This window comes from Kryptolebias marmoratus, linkage group LG20 (genome assembly GCF_001649575.2).
Source record: "Kryptolebias marmoratus isolate JLee-2015 linkage group LG20, ASM164957v2, whole genome shotgun sequence".
Lineage (NCBI taxonomy): Eukaryota > Metazoa > Chordata > Actinopteri > Cyprinodontiformes > Rivulidae > Kryptolebias > Kryptolebias marmoratus.
Window position 1 is genome coordinate 6,360,414 of NC_051449.1, and position 15,546 is coordinate 6,375,959.

At 36.7% G+C, this 15,546-nt stretch overlaps 2 protein-coding genes across 2 annotated transcripts; both read right to left on the reverse strand.

The window, feature by feature from the left end:
• Window positions 1-376: 376 nt before the first annotated feature.
• On the reverse strand, window positions 377-4,077 carry calr3b (calreticulin 3b). Its single transcript, XM_017410944.3, has 9 exons — window positions 3,884-4,077; window positions 3,441-3,542; window positions 2,942-3,145; window positions 2,763-2,857; window positions 2,462-2,671; window positions 2,267-2,380; window positions 2,014-2,157; window positions 1,834-1,926; window positions 377-1,254 (listed from the first exon to the last, which is right to left on the reverse strand). The coding sequence occupies exons 1-9, from the start codon at window positions 3,969-3,971 to the stop codon at window positions 1,048-1,050; spliced, it is 1,257 nt and encodes a 418-aa protein (XP_017266433.1). The 5' UTR covers window positions 3,972-4,077; the 3' UTR covers window positions 377-1,047.
• Window positions 4,078-6,856: 2,779 nt separating this feature from the next.
• rx2 (retinal homeobox gene 2) lies at window positions 6,857-14,855 on the reverse strand. The gene is made up of 4 exons (XM_017410945.3): window positions 14,592-14,855; window positions 13,611-14,097; window positions 10,720-10,976; window positions 6,857-9,834 (listed from the first exon to the last, which is right to left on the reverse strand). Exons 2-4 carry the CDS (start codon window positions 13,900-13,902, stop codon window positions 9,397-9,399), a joined length of 987 nt encoding a protein of 328 aa, XP_017266434.1. The 5' UTR covers window positions 13,903-14,097; window positions 14,592-14,855; the 3' UTR covers window positions 6,857-9,396.
• Between the last annotated feature and the right edge of the window lie 691 nt (window positions 14,856-15,546).

Here is a 15,546-nt window from a genome sequence, read left to right on the forward strand (position 1 = left end):
AGTTATTTTTGTGAAGTATTAATTTCATGACATATGCCTGCAAAACTTCAGAAGCAGCAGCTCTTTAGGCCCTGTCTCATTAGATGTACTTCTAATGAGCAATTTTTATTGTAAATAAAACCCCACTTTCTGCATCTAAAAAACATTATCTTATTAGTTAATGTGTCCAAAATACTGTGTTCATAATTCTACTTATTAGTTAGGAATCATGTTGTATAACTTGTTCTTAATCATATAATCCCCAACTAGGTCATTGTAAATAAGCATTTACCACAATCAGCAAACTCATCTATATAAAAAGCTTTTACCTTTAAATAAATTTAATATAAACCCTGGGTAACTTGCAAATGTAGCGAAACAAAGACAAACCAGACAATAAGGTAATCATCTTTTAATAAAAACTTTGGCATCAATAACATTCTGTCGAGTAAAAATCTGTGTAACCCTTGGATGAGTAACACCAGCGCACCACCGTGTTTCTCCAGAATTCCAGGATTTACTGCAGCTCCCAGCATAATAACATGAAATATGAATCATTACAATTTAGTGGCAAATTTAAATAAAATTAATTTGTATTAGGACTCATTTTTATCTTCACATTTCATTCAATTATGCTGTCAAGAATGGAGGGGGAAAAAAAGTTAAAAGTCAGTGCTGTGGAAACAACCAAAATAAATTAAAATGTCTCAGTCTTTATTTCAAACCCTTTTTTTTATTCATTTATTTTTAATCTTAGACTGTGAAAGTCTAAATCTGATTTTATTCAACCCATTGTGTCACTGCAAAAAGAGGAATGGACTTCGGTCAAAACATAGAATGAAAGACAACCCACACAACCAATTTATCAAAAGGTAACGTGACAAAAATGAAAGACACCAAGTCCATTAAACACCCACTCAACCCAATTTTCTACATCGGACCCCAAAGCTGGGTTTTGTCTGTATCTCTGGGAAAGGATGCACAGCAGTCAATGCCCCTGAGATTTACAGCACAGTTTCTGTGGAAGGGACATTTAAAACATATTTCTCTCTTTTAGCTACATTTTCCTCAAAGCTCATCTTTAGGTACCGATTCCTCATCTTTTTCTGAAAGTGCTTCATCTGCCTCATCCTTTGCGTCTTCCTCTTCCTCGCCTTCATCTTCCTCCTCATCGTCATCTTCATCTTCTTTCTCGGTTGCTTGTTCTTTTGCCTTCTCTTCTTCCTCTTTCCGTTTAATCTCATCCTGCTCATCTTTCATTTTCTTCTCTGGTTCCTGTGGAGGAAGTTCAAAAAAAAAAAAAAAAAACCTCACAAACGCAGCTTTTGAAAGCATTAAAAATTTCAGTACTTTTAGTTTGTATAAATGATAAATTAGAAGGGCTGAACTCAAAAGGCTGTGTAAACAAAAACCAGAATTCCTCTTTCATTAAGTAACAATTAGACTGATTAACGAGGAGTTTTCAAAATGTGTAATATTTTTCTTTCACTTGTGTAATTTAATTTAAGTCCAGCTTCAGTACTCCATGTCTGTTTTTCCTGTATAGATTTGTTTGTCAATTTATTTAACTGTTTATGCAAAATACTTAGTAGATTTTGCATTTATTTTATACGCATCGTTTATTTTTGCATTTACACGTCCCATTTTTGCAATCCTTTAAAGATTTTTTTCCCTTTAAGGGCCAGATAAAGGATTATTCTTTAATTCTATACCATTATTTAGGAAAAGAATTGCATTTGTACTACAACTGCATTTTTTGCTGGACTCATGATCACTTGTGAGGGCGTATAATGTAAGCTGGATCTGGTCTTTGTGGTCTGTTCCCATCAGTTCTGTGTATAAATAACAGCATACCTTTGTTGCGCCCCATGTCTCCTTTCCAATGTCTTCTGCTTCCTTCACATCGTCTGTGATCAGGAAGTTGTCAAAGATTGTGCCCGACTTCACCTGGGAAACAACAATAATAAAAAAAAGTTACACTGTTGCTTTACCTGTGCAATTAAAAATATGACCTAAAGATTATCCTCCTCTCACCTGCCACAGATCGAGGCCTACCACACCGATGTTGTCAAACTTGTAGATATTAGAATCAGGAGTGTATTCAGGATTGTCAATCTCAGGGTGCACCCAGACTCCTTTGTAGTTAGGGTTGTCGATCTGCTTGGGTTTCCATTCTCCCTGTGATACAGAAGACACTCATAAGGCTCAAGACAAACAGCATCAGCGGGCAAACATCTCAAACAGGACCGCTACGCGTTCTGCATTTGATTATCCAACCATAGCCTACTTTGTATTCTGGGTTGGGGATCATAGGTGGCTCCCACTCTCCGTCCATATCGTCTTCCCAGTCTTCAGGCTTTTTGGCATCAGGATCGGGGATATTTTCAGGTTTGTCCCAGTCCTAAAAAACAACATCACATTAAAAGTCAATTGTGAGGTCACTTTGATGAAACAGCAGAATTATGTTACTAAGCTTATCTACCTCAGGCTTTTTGTCATCAGCATCATCAATCTTAGGGCGGTCATCCCAGTCCTCTGGCTTCTTGGCTTCAGGATCTTTAATTTTCTTAGGAGGCAGGAAGTCCCAGTCCTCCTCCAGACTGCCAGATTCTACCTTCTCATTGTCGATTTTTACCTCATAGGTCTGATCTGGATTCAGGATCAGCGTGTACAGGTGGGTCAGTTCATCATCCTAGAGGTGGAGGACAAAATGTTCGGGTTTAACTTCTTGTGCAACACATGATGCAATTTTCAGAATACAAATTTCAGAAAAGCAAAAATACCTTGCATTTAATCTCTTTCTTAATCAGGTGATTCTTGCCGTTGTAGTTAAAGATGACGTGGACTTTCTTGGTGCTGTAGCCACAGATGTCAGGGCCTAGTTGAAATTAAATTTGTTAGAAATACGGTAAACAATAATTAACACAGAATCAAAATTGTCTTTTTTTTTGTTTTGTTTTACCAAACATGATGTAGTATGTAGATTCTCCATGCATGGCAGTCTGATCCAAGTCAGAGGGGAAGACCTTCAAGTAGCCACCACCACAGTCAATCTTCTGTTCATGCTTGACCGTAAACTGGATGACCAGAGACTTCCCCTCATTGCTGAAAGGCTCAAAGCGGGCCGAGGTGGCGTAGAAGCGAGCATCCTGGCTTGTCTGCAGACCTGGAAGGAAAAGAGCAAAGCAAACTCAAAACAGATTATCTCAAGCTAAGAGTAACAGACTGATATACGATCCATCTTGGATTGTTTAAGAGCCTCGAGGTTAAACATTGAGGGTGGCAACTTATTTTGTGACCGGCTCAGCAAATAACTGCAGAATTAGGATGTAAACGGTGAGTTTCTGTTTCACTTTATCTCAAGGTTGCACAAGGATTCAAATCTCATTTCCACCACTGAAATATCGATTCTATTTTTACACCTGAAACATAATAATGGTTAAGAATTGTGTTAAATTTACCTTTGTCTTTCTCAGCATCTCCATAGAAGTTTCCAGCAGTGAGTTTCCACTCTCCATAGTCTGACTTGTGCTTTGAACTCACCCAGCGACTTTTCCATTCATCTTGAAGAAAAAAAAAAGTACAAACAATAAATCTAAATTCTTTAAAAAACATCAAGCATAACCTTGATCATCTTAATCTTGACAGGATGTGCACAATGCAACTTTAAAGTCTGGAAATTAGTTTGCTAGCTTAGTAGCTTAAGTCACAATATTACTTAAAAGATAATAATTTTAGATTGCTAGCTTTTGACGTCTGACTGAAATTATCCAACTACAACCAGTTTAAGAGATTGATTTAAGAATAACAGCACTTTTAACTAAGAGAAAAAATGCAATAAAAAGTAAGCTAGCACATCTGAATGATGGTCTATCGACACACAAGGAACACTCATCAGACTTACCACCGTCCGGAAACTCCTCCCGAAAGTAAATCTTCGCGTTTACACAGTACGCAGTTATTATCACCACGGCTAAACATAAAACCTGCATTTTTTCTGATTTTAGCTAAGATCTCCGCTGCTAACAGTTACCGCTGTTTGGCCAAGAATCAAATGCGCCGAGGAGAAGGAAGAGACGGTAATATTTTAGAGCGGCTCCGGCGAACAGATGTCTGCCTGCTATTGGTCGACACGATGGTGTGCCTGGACCAATCAGAGTGGACCACGAGACAAATGCCTCGTCCGGGAACCGGTCCCAGATCAGCTTCCTTGTTCCGTCGCAGTTATGGCATCCCTCCAGCAGAGGGCGGTAAAAATCACTAAATCACTGAATTTAGCTCAGCAAATACTCCCAGCTGTGCTAGAATAAGTACAATTAAAACCACGAAATTAACAACGTTTAGGGTAACGGCCAGAAAAATAAAAACATGAACAAACGGGGCAATATAAAAACCTCTGACAAAGTGTTTAACATATAGTGCTAGTCTAATATCAGAATCAATATACAAATTAAAGGGCATAATTCATATACAAATCAAAGGGCTAGCATTCCTTTAAGGGATGCATATCGCCCACCGCCTTTCATACCACAGTTTTAGACTAAGATCATCATTTGTTGAGAAATGACGGAGTGTAAGTCATTGGTCACACTGGTCAAACCTTGAAATCGCGATCTCGTGAGATCTCGCGAGAGTTCAGACTAAGCGTTGTGAAAATAGATATGTATTCAATTACTATTATAATACATTTCTATGGTTGTTGTTAATATAGTATGATATGCCTATGGTTGTGAATGACTTTCAGCTACTATCACATCAAATATTACCTCAATATGTCTATAATTGAGTTTGAATAAATTTGGTGTTGACTAATGTGGATTTGCTGTGGCAGCCCTCATGAATTTTATTGACTCTAAAAGTTATTCAACTGTAGATGAACTTCCAGTAATCACTTTCTGAAAGTCTCATTAAAATTTGCTCCGTGATTCGTGGAAAATTTTGCTAACAGACAAACAGAGTTTACTTCAAAACCTTAATGGTAAAATGTCAAACAGAGATTTTGCACAATCTGCTTGGGCTCAGACTATATGTTGGAGATCAATCTCAGCTACTACCACACCAAACATTAGGTCAGTATTTGTGAAATTGACTGAGTTATCTACATTTTTTTGTTTTTTAAGGTCTGTTGGCACACACACACACAAACACAGACAAAAACATTATCACCTGCCTTGCCTTTGAGCAGTGGGTGATAATTAACTTGTGATTGCAGAGAAGATCATTTTACCTGTAATTGGGAGACAGCACAATCACATAGTAAAATAGGTCATAGACCACAGTTTTTTATTTCTTTGGTGACACAAAACAGAAACTGAATTTATTCACCACTAAAGGTTTAATCATTTGATTTTTTTAAGTTTTATTTCTACTGTCAAAGTTGATAACCTGCAGCCCTCCATTTTCATATTTTTTGTTGAATTTATTGATGGTTTTGATTGCTTTCTTAGAAACACAGAGTGAGACATTTTCATCTTGATCAACTTTCCATTGTGGTAATACAAGTGCAACTAAAAAATATAGTCCAACCTTTATTTGGATTAAACTGCCTTGTTTCAGATATTTCAATTTTCAATCAGAAAACAATCAAAATAGTGAATTTTAGCAACATGAACGCCTAAGATCCTTGCTGAGTGTTTAATATGAATACCAGATGTTGCCACGAGGTGGCAGCCATGGATAGAAAAAAACAAAACAAAACTGGAACACATGACTCAGTCTGGATGTCCCAAAGGAAGGTTTTGTTCCAGATCGATCTCATTCTCTTAATGTCTTCCATAAACCTTTGTTGATAAGGTTGGATTTTGCTGCTACAGTGCTTTGTGTGTGTTTAAATACTTATTCAAATAAATGAATAAATATTAATAAAAAAATATCACCCACACTATAAGGTAATAATTTGTGTTTTGTGTTGTCCTTCACAAGTCTTGATGCCCAGATTGTACCTTGTCTCAAGATGTAAATCATCCAACAGTGAGCTGAGTGCCAAATATGGCCCTCGCAACCCATTATTAATATTTTTAAATAATAATTTTAATTAATGTTTCTAGTTCTTACAGAAAGAAAGTATACCGCTTTAAGCTTCCCAGAGCGTTTTAAAAGTAGTTTTAAAACTTAGGCTTAGGTTGTTTAAAATCAGCTGAAGTTGGAGGAAATTTAATAAATGTAAAACAAAGCCATTACTGGTGCGTGCTGGTGTAAAGTACACGTGTGTAAAGCAAAAGAGAGAAAGTCCTGTTAGAGTGACATGTCTATTTTCTCAAAGTGAACACTGGCGCAAAGACAAGCAACTGGCGCCAGCCATCAAATTCCCCCCACCCTCAGAGTGATCTGCAATTATGTCAGGAGGGGAAAATAGTGTCCCTTTGAAAAGTGTTCTTAATCAAACCCAATTATTTCCGCTCTTTTCCCTTATTATTTCCACCGTGGACCACATCCCGCTAGTCAGCCTGTTAACTAGAGCCTGGGCCCCAGTGAAGGTCGTGCTTGGTCAAGCAAGATAACATCATAATGCGTGTAATTAATTACTAGTTTTGAGTATGTCATGAGCATATTCTGGGTGTTGCTACTTAAAGTCTTCCTGACAGAAGTGAAATTAGATGTGGTTTTGATAAACAGTTAAGTAGTTTTAATTTACAATCTTGTGAACTGATTTACTAAGTCAAAACAATGAATTTTATATTTTGCAAATGGCTGGATTTCCTCACATAAAGCTCATTTTTAACCCTAAAGTCCCAACTTTATATTGAGCTTTGCTCTCCTGTTCAGAAAATTTGTGCATTTTTCATTATAGTATGGTGATCCAAAACTCCTTTGATAAAAACTGTCAACATTTCCCAAAAATGTTTTATTCTCAAAGTTTGAAGACAGTCATTTTTGATCAGTTCAAGGGACACGTTCAATGTGAGCTAAAAATCATCAGATTGTGAACCACTGACGTCACTGGAAACAAAAAAACAAACAAAAAGAAAATTCTGCAATCCTCCCTCTAGAATAAAATGGTGAAGTTAAAACACACAGACTAGAGGGCGATTATATTTTAGTCCTTGTGTCCTCTGCAGCCTGGCAGGCTGGGCCCCCTGACACCCCTTGTTGGGCCTGATGGAGTGGAGCTTCATCTGCCTAACAGCCTGGCAAGGCTCCACAGGTCTGCGAGAACACAACAGGCCGTCTCTCTCTGTCGTAGCTAACATGGGCCTATTGTCAGCCCGTGCTCATTAACAGCACAAAGTCACTTTAGTGGCTCACTAATTGATGTGTGGACAGAAAACAAGGTTTGAAATCAAAGTGCCTCTACAGTTGCACTCTGTAAATTTATTCTGAGTTTTAAAAGCTTAAAGTCACACTCCAAAATCACAAAAGACTAAAAGATTCAAAGCTGAAACTATGATCTGCAAGATTTTTTTCTAATGGAAATACATCTTAACGATAACACAACAGATAATAAACTTTAGGAAACAGAAAAATCTCTGTAACTCAGGTTATTGTACAGATATAGAGCTACGATTTGGTGTGGTAGTCATGTAAGACCATTCTTTAAAAGGTGGTGGATAATGTGCATTACTTCTGCTTTTCACCTATTTTGATACATTTGTGTGTAAATATTTGTGTAGATTCTCAATCATTCAGGACATGGCAGATTTTAAGAGTTTCAAAAATAAGGCAGCTGGACTTTCTGGACTTTGCTTCTGTAGTTGAAGAAGTTTCGCTTCCCAGCCCAGAACCTCACACTTTTCTTCGGAACTGAAAAAGCTCCTTCAGCTACAGAAACAGAACAGATGCCTTGTTTTTTTTTTAACTCTCAGGATTTGTGTATAGACTCAGAAAGTTTAGTGTTCATATTGGCTGCTCTGACATTTTGTCTCTTTCCCACATGTAATAAAAATGACTGTTGTTTATTAAAGAAAGGACACATTTCTGCTATTCAGCTACTGATTGCTATTTGAAGAACATAAAGAACTTTGGCACAGAAACCCTGCAACCAGATTGTCTTTTTTTTAATCTTGTGATGCGTTCTATATCTTCTTCATGCTGTCTTAATTTGCAAAAGACTGTTAATTTGGCTGTTTGAAACAGAAGCAGAGTGCAGACTCTGATCAGTTCATTAACTTTCTTAAACAGTTCCTGGGAGGCTGCATGGATGATCGGATCAAGGCAAAAAGAGAAACATCTTCTGTGGAGATAACACTTTCATTTACATACGTTAGCAAAAAAAGCCCACGTGTGTCTGAACTTGTGACTATGGATAATATATCACCAAACTTACACCTGCTCACAATTATTTTACCACACCAGGAGAACCATAAAATGCTCCTGAACAATGCGATGAGGAGCAAACTCCACCAGTTAGCGCTCTGTTTGCACATTAAAGTAAGAGACATGGATAAGGAAACAACTCAATCAGGTTTTGAAAAGCATTTTTTTCAGGGCTATCTGGTCCATTCTGCCTGTGGCTGAGAATCCAGGGTTAATCGCTTTAAAAGCAGTAATTAGGTGTTAAGATGCATGCTTGTCTGTTTAAATTAGCTTCCAAATCAGATTACGCTCTGTGACTTCCGTTAACCTCCCTTATCAGAACTCAGGGCTCTTCTGAAGGCCATTTTAATTATTTAAATCCAAAAGACTTCAATTAAACCAATATCAAAGTGAAATCTTAGTGGTTTCAAAATTTTCTGCTTCTTTTATACCAAATAAAAGATTCCTAAAATGCTGGATATTGTTTTACTGTGAAACGGTAAACTGAACAAAGACATCCCCTCCCCCCCAAACAAAAAATAAACAAACACAATAAAAGCTCATTTGGTAAATCTAAAGTTACACTAAAACAACAGAAATTTGTACAACTAGATATAAAACCTTCAAACAACAATTTATTGGCCAGGAAGATATTATCACATCAAGGGAGTTTGGGAAATTTTTAACCAGTCAGCTGCAAAAAGTGTTAGTAACAGAACATCTTACCACCAATAACAGTCAAAAAACCACTTAGTTAAAACAATAAACTTAGGGTTTTGTTGATATTTGTCAATGAGATATTATTCAGTCAAATAAACCATGGCTACCTTTGACAAGATGGCTCTACTTAAACTGTCAGTTGTGTATTATGGTTATGATTCCAATCTAAAATTCATTACAGATTTACAAATTTGTTGAATTTGTTTATTTGCACCTAAACATAGGGAGTGTCACGTAACATCTGGAGCTAGAAACAATCCGACAAACAAACAAAAATGTTCTATACATCGTACCACATTTGTTGGGGCTAAAAACAGTTTATCAAAAATGAAAACATCGTGTTGCACATCAGCGAAAGTTCTTTATTACATCTTTGGTATCTCGTGTCCCCTTCAGTGTTACATGAATCAAAAAGCAGGTTGTAAACATTCACAAGAGTAAATCCATTCGCATTAATCTGTGACTTCACATGTGCTGCCAGGTTTTATCCATCGACTGAATGTGCTCTTTAGCCTTCATCCTGAGTGCTGCGATGCTGGAACTCCTGTCATCCTCCATGGGATATTTATCATTGAAGCTGGGCGTACACTGATAGGGAGGTGGGCCCATGGGCTGCATACTTTGGACCATTCCAGGTGCGCTGTTAAGGAAGCTATGGCTTGAATAAGTAGGCTGCAGGGCTTGAGGCGAGCCCATGAAGCCTGGGATGCTGTGCATGGGTGTGGCACTGGAAATGGGCGAGCTTAGCCAGGGATCAAGTGGCATCGGGTTGGCCACTGGCCCCACATTGGGAGGCATCGGGGGGCGGTTGAATGACAGCATGGGGGAGTCGTGGAGCTTCATGGTGCTGGTGTCCATCTTTTCTTGGCGTCTCCACTTGGCTCTTCGATTCTGGAACCACACCTGGACAGAGCATGGATGGCATAAATGATGCATACTTGTTGACTTTTAAAGGTCATAATCTTTACCAAATTACTTATAACTTGTGAAATTCAACTTTAAATCAAGCTTTATATTATACAAACAATTTCATCTCAAGGACTGCAGGTAACACTTGGAGCTGTAGGTACATTTATTCGATATCAGTAAACTGTATAGCAGGTGGGCACACAAACAGAAAAACTAAAGACATATTAACGCAAAACAAGAACTTTGTAGTGAATATTTATCCAAAGACCAGGCCTAATGAAATGCAAATCACAAATGTTTGTCCACAGTAACAGAAGACGTGTTAGTAGAGATCAAAGTCAACTTTCCAGGATCTAAAGTTTCATTCCACGGGTGAGGCCTGGTGGTGGAAATGTTAGGATTTGGGCTTCTTTCACTGCATTAGTGACTTGACTAATTGATTCAACCACAAACTATTTAACTATTCTGCACCATATCTCATGAACAGAAGTAAAGTACCGATTGGATTTAGATCTACAACTGAGTTACTTTCGAAATCAACCTGATTTGAGCGGGCGGTATGCATTCTTTTAAGAAATGTTAGTTTAATAAGGAATATGAATTAAAGGAAGGAGAGGAGATGCTTCAATGAGCTGACTAGTGATTGTGCTGTTCTCAGTTAGTAATATTAACTGTAAAGTAAAACAAACAAACAAGGGTTTATATCAGGAGATGATTCCCTGTCTTCCACAATGCAGTATTGTTCAAATTGATGACATATGACAACAGGGATAATGAAACTCCTGAAACTCAGTTGTGGTTTTTGGTTTTAGACTAACAGTGGCTCCCATCTCTCCACGTCTTTGAAAACTTTCTGAAGGTGGCCCTGACGTTCTTTACCTGAACTCGGACCTCAGGCAGGTTGACCTTCATCGCCAGTTCCTCACGACTGTAGACGTCTGGATAGTGGGACTTCTCGAAGGCTCGCTCCAGCTCGTGTAGCTGATAAGTGGTGAAGGTGGTACGATTTCTTCTGTGTTTCTTTTTAGCGTGCTCTTCATCTTTAGTTGCCTCAGGAGAGCCCTCAGCAGCGTCCACCTCCTTCTGAAGGTTGCTTATTTCACCATCACACTTGTCACTGGAGAAAAGGTCCGATTCTAAAATAAAGGACAGGATAAATTAGTAAAATTTTGTGTTTTTGAGCTCTGCTTTTTTAATTATATTACCAAATAACTTCCAGTCATCTGTTTGTTTTCCACATATCAAACAATAATGTTATCTTAAGCTACCTTTTTATACATGACTTTAAAAAAAGAGAAAATAACAAAATTTAATTGCATGGTAGGTTTGTATAATTTAGCACCCAAACAGACAACTAATATCACTTCATTAAGCAGCTTTAAAGATATATAGTAAATAGTAAAATCTTATTTAGTTGAGTCAAGCCATGGTCATGAGGATAGAGCAAAGAGGAGCTAAAAGACCAATTAAGGATGTTGGCAGTGCAACATTACCTCAGATTTAAAATCAACATAAGTGTTTTCCTGCACTGAAGTTCACCAGTTTAGGTTATTTGGTTGCTTTTTAAATTAGTTTATATCAGGTTGTCTTTGTTAATTAAAAATTTAAAGCTCTTTTTGTAAATAATAAAAAACGGTTTTACAAAAAGACAAAAGATTGTACTGTTTTTAATAGCATTAAGTTCTATGATTGAATTTGAATTTAAGCTAATTTCTGTCTTGTAAAGTACCTTGATATGTATTTTTGTAAACTGACACAATAAAGTAATAATAATAATAATAATAATAATAATAATAATAATAATAATAATAATGAAAGAATGAAAACTGAATTGAATTACATGAACTAAAACTCTAGAATGACTCTATTCAGTTCCTCCCACCCTGCAGCAAAATCTCCATTGCATTTCTGAAAATTTTGTGTCTTTTTCCAGAAGCAGTAGCATTAATACTAAAAGCAGGTTTTTCTTTTCCTAAGCCATGATGGTGATTTTTCTTTTAGTAATTTTACCTTCATTAAAAAGTCCATTGCTTTGTTTGCACCTTCAGTGGTTCATGAACTCAAAGAATTTAAAGTGTCCAGCTGACAATCATTTCTTTTACCAAACTATTTTCTTGCAGTAATCTCCCAGTAACAGGTGCTGCCTGTTAAACCTGCAGGTTTCTGCCTCCTCTGATCTAAAGATAGACTTTTGGTGATTTCTGTGCAAACCAAGTAAACAGTCATGATGCAGACTGTGTTTCAAATTAATGGACACAGTGAAAGTGGACCATGCAAGAGATGCACAAAAGCTTATTATTCATACTAAACAGCTTTGTGCAGGTTGGTTTGCAGATTATTGGTTTTAAATGTTGATCCCATGCATACAATCCTGAATATTTTAGGCACAAACTTACAGATAATAAGTGAAAATGACAGTTTCTCATCATAGCTGTGTGTCCACATCAAGCCTTAATGCATGTTGCTTTAGTAAATAATTGTATTTTCAGTTAGAGGCACATGTTGCAGCTGAAAGTGTTACAATTTCTATTATATACTATATGTAGGCAGCAATAACTGCACAGAACACTGTTCTATTTGCTTGAAGGTTTTGCAAATTGTGTAAGGTAATGTAAAACAATTTCAGAAGAATCCAGTATGTCTCTAAATGATTTTAGCAAACATAATAGTTTTAGATACAGATAATGTATATAAAGTATTTAGTCTGTGAGGTAATTGTTCAAGGTCATTAACATCAAAACTATATTAATAAAAGCTGTGCTATGCTTGGTTTTAGTTCTTTGCGTCAACAACAATATAATCATAATAAATGTTGTATCACGCAAGTAATTGTACACAGAACTGAATAAAAGTTAAATCATGTTTCAAACAACCTTCTTTTTTACACTCATGTGTTCATGATTAACTGTAAAGAGCAGCAACAGGCCTGCAAAGGATGCATGAACAAGCGTTACTTTAATTCAGTGGACATTTATTCAACATCCTGAAGTGACCAAAGACAAAAACAAAAATAATTGGTTTTCTGAAAAAAAAGAAAGAAAAAAAATCTGATGATAAACTTGCCAAGAGGTACATAGTTACATTATAAATTATATTAATCCTGCCTTCTGTCTAGTAAAGCCTGACTCTGAAACTAAAACATGTAAAGATAACATAATTCATATCAGTAGCGACATCTACGTTTGACAGTTCAGAAGAAAAAGAACAAGTCATGTCAAATAATTCACGAGACATGTAATGTTTTTGTTTGTTATTCAGGGGCTTTCCAGTCCAGTCTTTATAGAGAATTTTAAATAGGAAATAACTGATTATATTTGTGGATTTGCCAAATGTCTTTTTAGTAATTATAGATATTTGTAAAGGGTGTTCTTTAATGTAAAATTAAAGTTTATCAGTTTGGACAACAATTATATTATTATTATCATTATTGTCCATTTTCCTTAAGAGGGCTTTTTAATTTCTCTTTTTGAACAATAGGTGTCCAAATATACTAGGAAGTGTTTTTTTTCTCTAAAGAAAGTCTCACTGTTTGTTTTTGGGATGTAAATTTAATTAAATACCTTTCAGTACCACTTTTTCCATCTGCTGATGTTACACTGCTTTTGGGCGAACAGTTTCACAGACCAGCTACTGAAACGTAACATCGAACCTTCTTTATTGACGGGCGTAAGTACAAAAAAGGGTAATACATTAAAAAAAAAATCTACTGGTCACATTACAAAAACAGCTTAAATCAAACACATATTTGGTACGTTTCTGAAAGGCCTCACCATGGTAAGAAGGATGCTGGGAGCTGTCACCAAGCTCTGGAAGGTGCCCATACGGGTCTGAGGGGATCTGCTTTTCTGGATCCTGCAGGTTTGCTCCGTTGTCCTTTGGGCTGTCGCCACTTTCTACTGAATGGAGTAAAGGTTCCTGGTCTTTAGTGAATCCCAGTATGACATCAATACTGTGGACCCGGCCTCCGCTGCTCGACCCGGGACCTTTTGCCATGTCATAGTTGTCTACTATCCCATGTCCACTATCGTCCACTATTCCAAGGGTATCCATTGACAAATGCATCCGAGCCTTTGGAAACACTTTCTCTAATCCCTGTCAGAAAAAAAATTAAAATAAAAAACCAAAAACCTGCCACCTGAGACAAGGCAGTTTGACCTTTATTCAGAGCAGCTGGAACAGGTCTGCGGTTTCCAAAGATCACTTCAACGAAGTTGAATAAATTGTTTCCACAAGAGCAGACCTAACTCGCATCTTTGTCTGAAAAAAAAAAAACAAACAGTCAAACTTTAATGGTCTTTTCAATCATTTTAAAGACTGTATTATATTTTAGAAATTAAACACAAGAGCACAATATGTTTTAACAAATATAAAACATTTATTTCCATAACAAGTGGTAATATCCTCTTTAAATGCTTGTCAGTTTTCATTTCCTAATGTCCAGTAATGTGGGAATGTGGGTGATCATCTGCCTCTTCCTGTTTTCAAGACTTTTTTTACAGAAATAATTAAGTAATTGTTTTGCATACCCATACTTTTAATAAGTTTCTCCAATGTTACAAGTACATTTTAAAACCTCTTGTTTGTAACTTTTACCTAAGTGTGCTGCTGATTTGGTTTAAAGTGCAATGTTTGAAACCATTTGAGAGAAATTAAGCTTTTGATTTTTTACATTTCTCAATGAAAACCCAGTGAGCATCATACTTAACGTTATTTTCCAAATTTGCATAACAAGGAACATAAAATATTCTTACCTTTGTTAAGTTAAGCGCAGGTTACACTTCACACACCGTGTCTTTGTAGTCCATAAGTAGACAAATGACACTAACAATGTCTACTGTAGGCACTTGTTACTCCCAGTTAAGTCCTTGAAATCCCCTGCAAACAATTGAGCAAAGGACCTAATGCTGGAGATCTGTGCAGCAACAACATGTAATGTCTTTCTCTCCTGACAAAACTCTCCTTAACCACACGAGACACCAGAGCTGCCGGGGGGGAATGGTAGTAAAACCAAAGGGTTTAAGAGGTTTATTAATTAGAATCCTTCCCCTTTAAGAATGACTGACAGTTGTTTTCTGGTCAAGTAATTGCTCCAAATGTGTCCTGCTTTCAGACCACAGAGGGAGGCCTTTGCTAATGAAGCTTCCACAAAACTTTCTTTCAAAAAATCTATTGTCTGAAAGATAATAGGTTGTATTGAGAGTTTTTGTTAATCCCTTCATTATCGACAATGTTAGGGAGAAAAGGCACAGAGATGAACCAAAAATGGATGGCTACACAATAAAAACTTTATAAATAGTTTTAAATACTTGATATTGCTTTGGAGATACAAAAACCTGAATAATATAAATAATAATAAAAATTGCCTTTTTTTTACTTTTACAAACATGTTTAAGAAGTTGCAGTGTCTTCATATTTTAAAAACTGGTTTAATTGACAGGTTTTTACCAACAGCTAAAAACAAATAGGTAAGGATAAATCACAATCCTCACTTTTAACTTTAATTGCAACAGTTAGTAAATATGAGTTACGTTCCACCTTAAATTGGATCCCTGTTGTGTCAAACGTGAGCAATAAAGTAAAACAAACGGTCTAATAGTTCACGATGAAAGTAGGTGGGGGACATCAGGAAGAAGGGGGTGGTTTATCCGACAGCCTGTAAGTTTCTCCGTTGCCAGCTGGCACAAACCAAAGCTGCCGCTATAGTAG

Coding starts and splice junctions, on each gene's coding strand:
- calr3b (XM_017410944.3), bottom strand. CDS start 3,971: ATGCAGGTTTTATGTTTAGCCGTGGTGATAATAACTGCGTACTGTGTA. Junction 3,146..3,440: donor AGATGCTGAGAAAGACAAAG/GTAAATTTAACA, acceptor TTTTCCTTCCAG/GTCTGCAGACAAGCCAGGAT. Junction 2,381..2,461: donor CTGATGACAAAAAGCCTGAG/GTAGATAAGCTT, acceptor GTTGTTTTTTAG/GACTGGGACAAACCTGAAAA.
- rx2 (XM_017410945.3), bottom strand. CDS start 13,902: ATGCATTTGTCAATGGATACCCTTGGAATAGTGGACGATAGTGGACAT. Junction 10,977..13,610: donor CCAGCATCCTTCTTACCATG/GTGAGGCCTTTC, acceptor CCTTTATTTTAG/AATCGGACCTTTTCTCCAGT. Junction 9,835..10,719: donor TGCCTGAGGTCCGAGTTCAG/GTAAAGAACGTC, acceptor TGCTCTGTCCAG/GTGTGGTTCCAGAATCGAAG.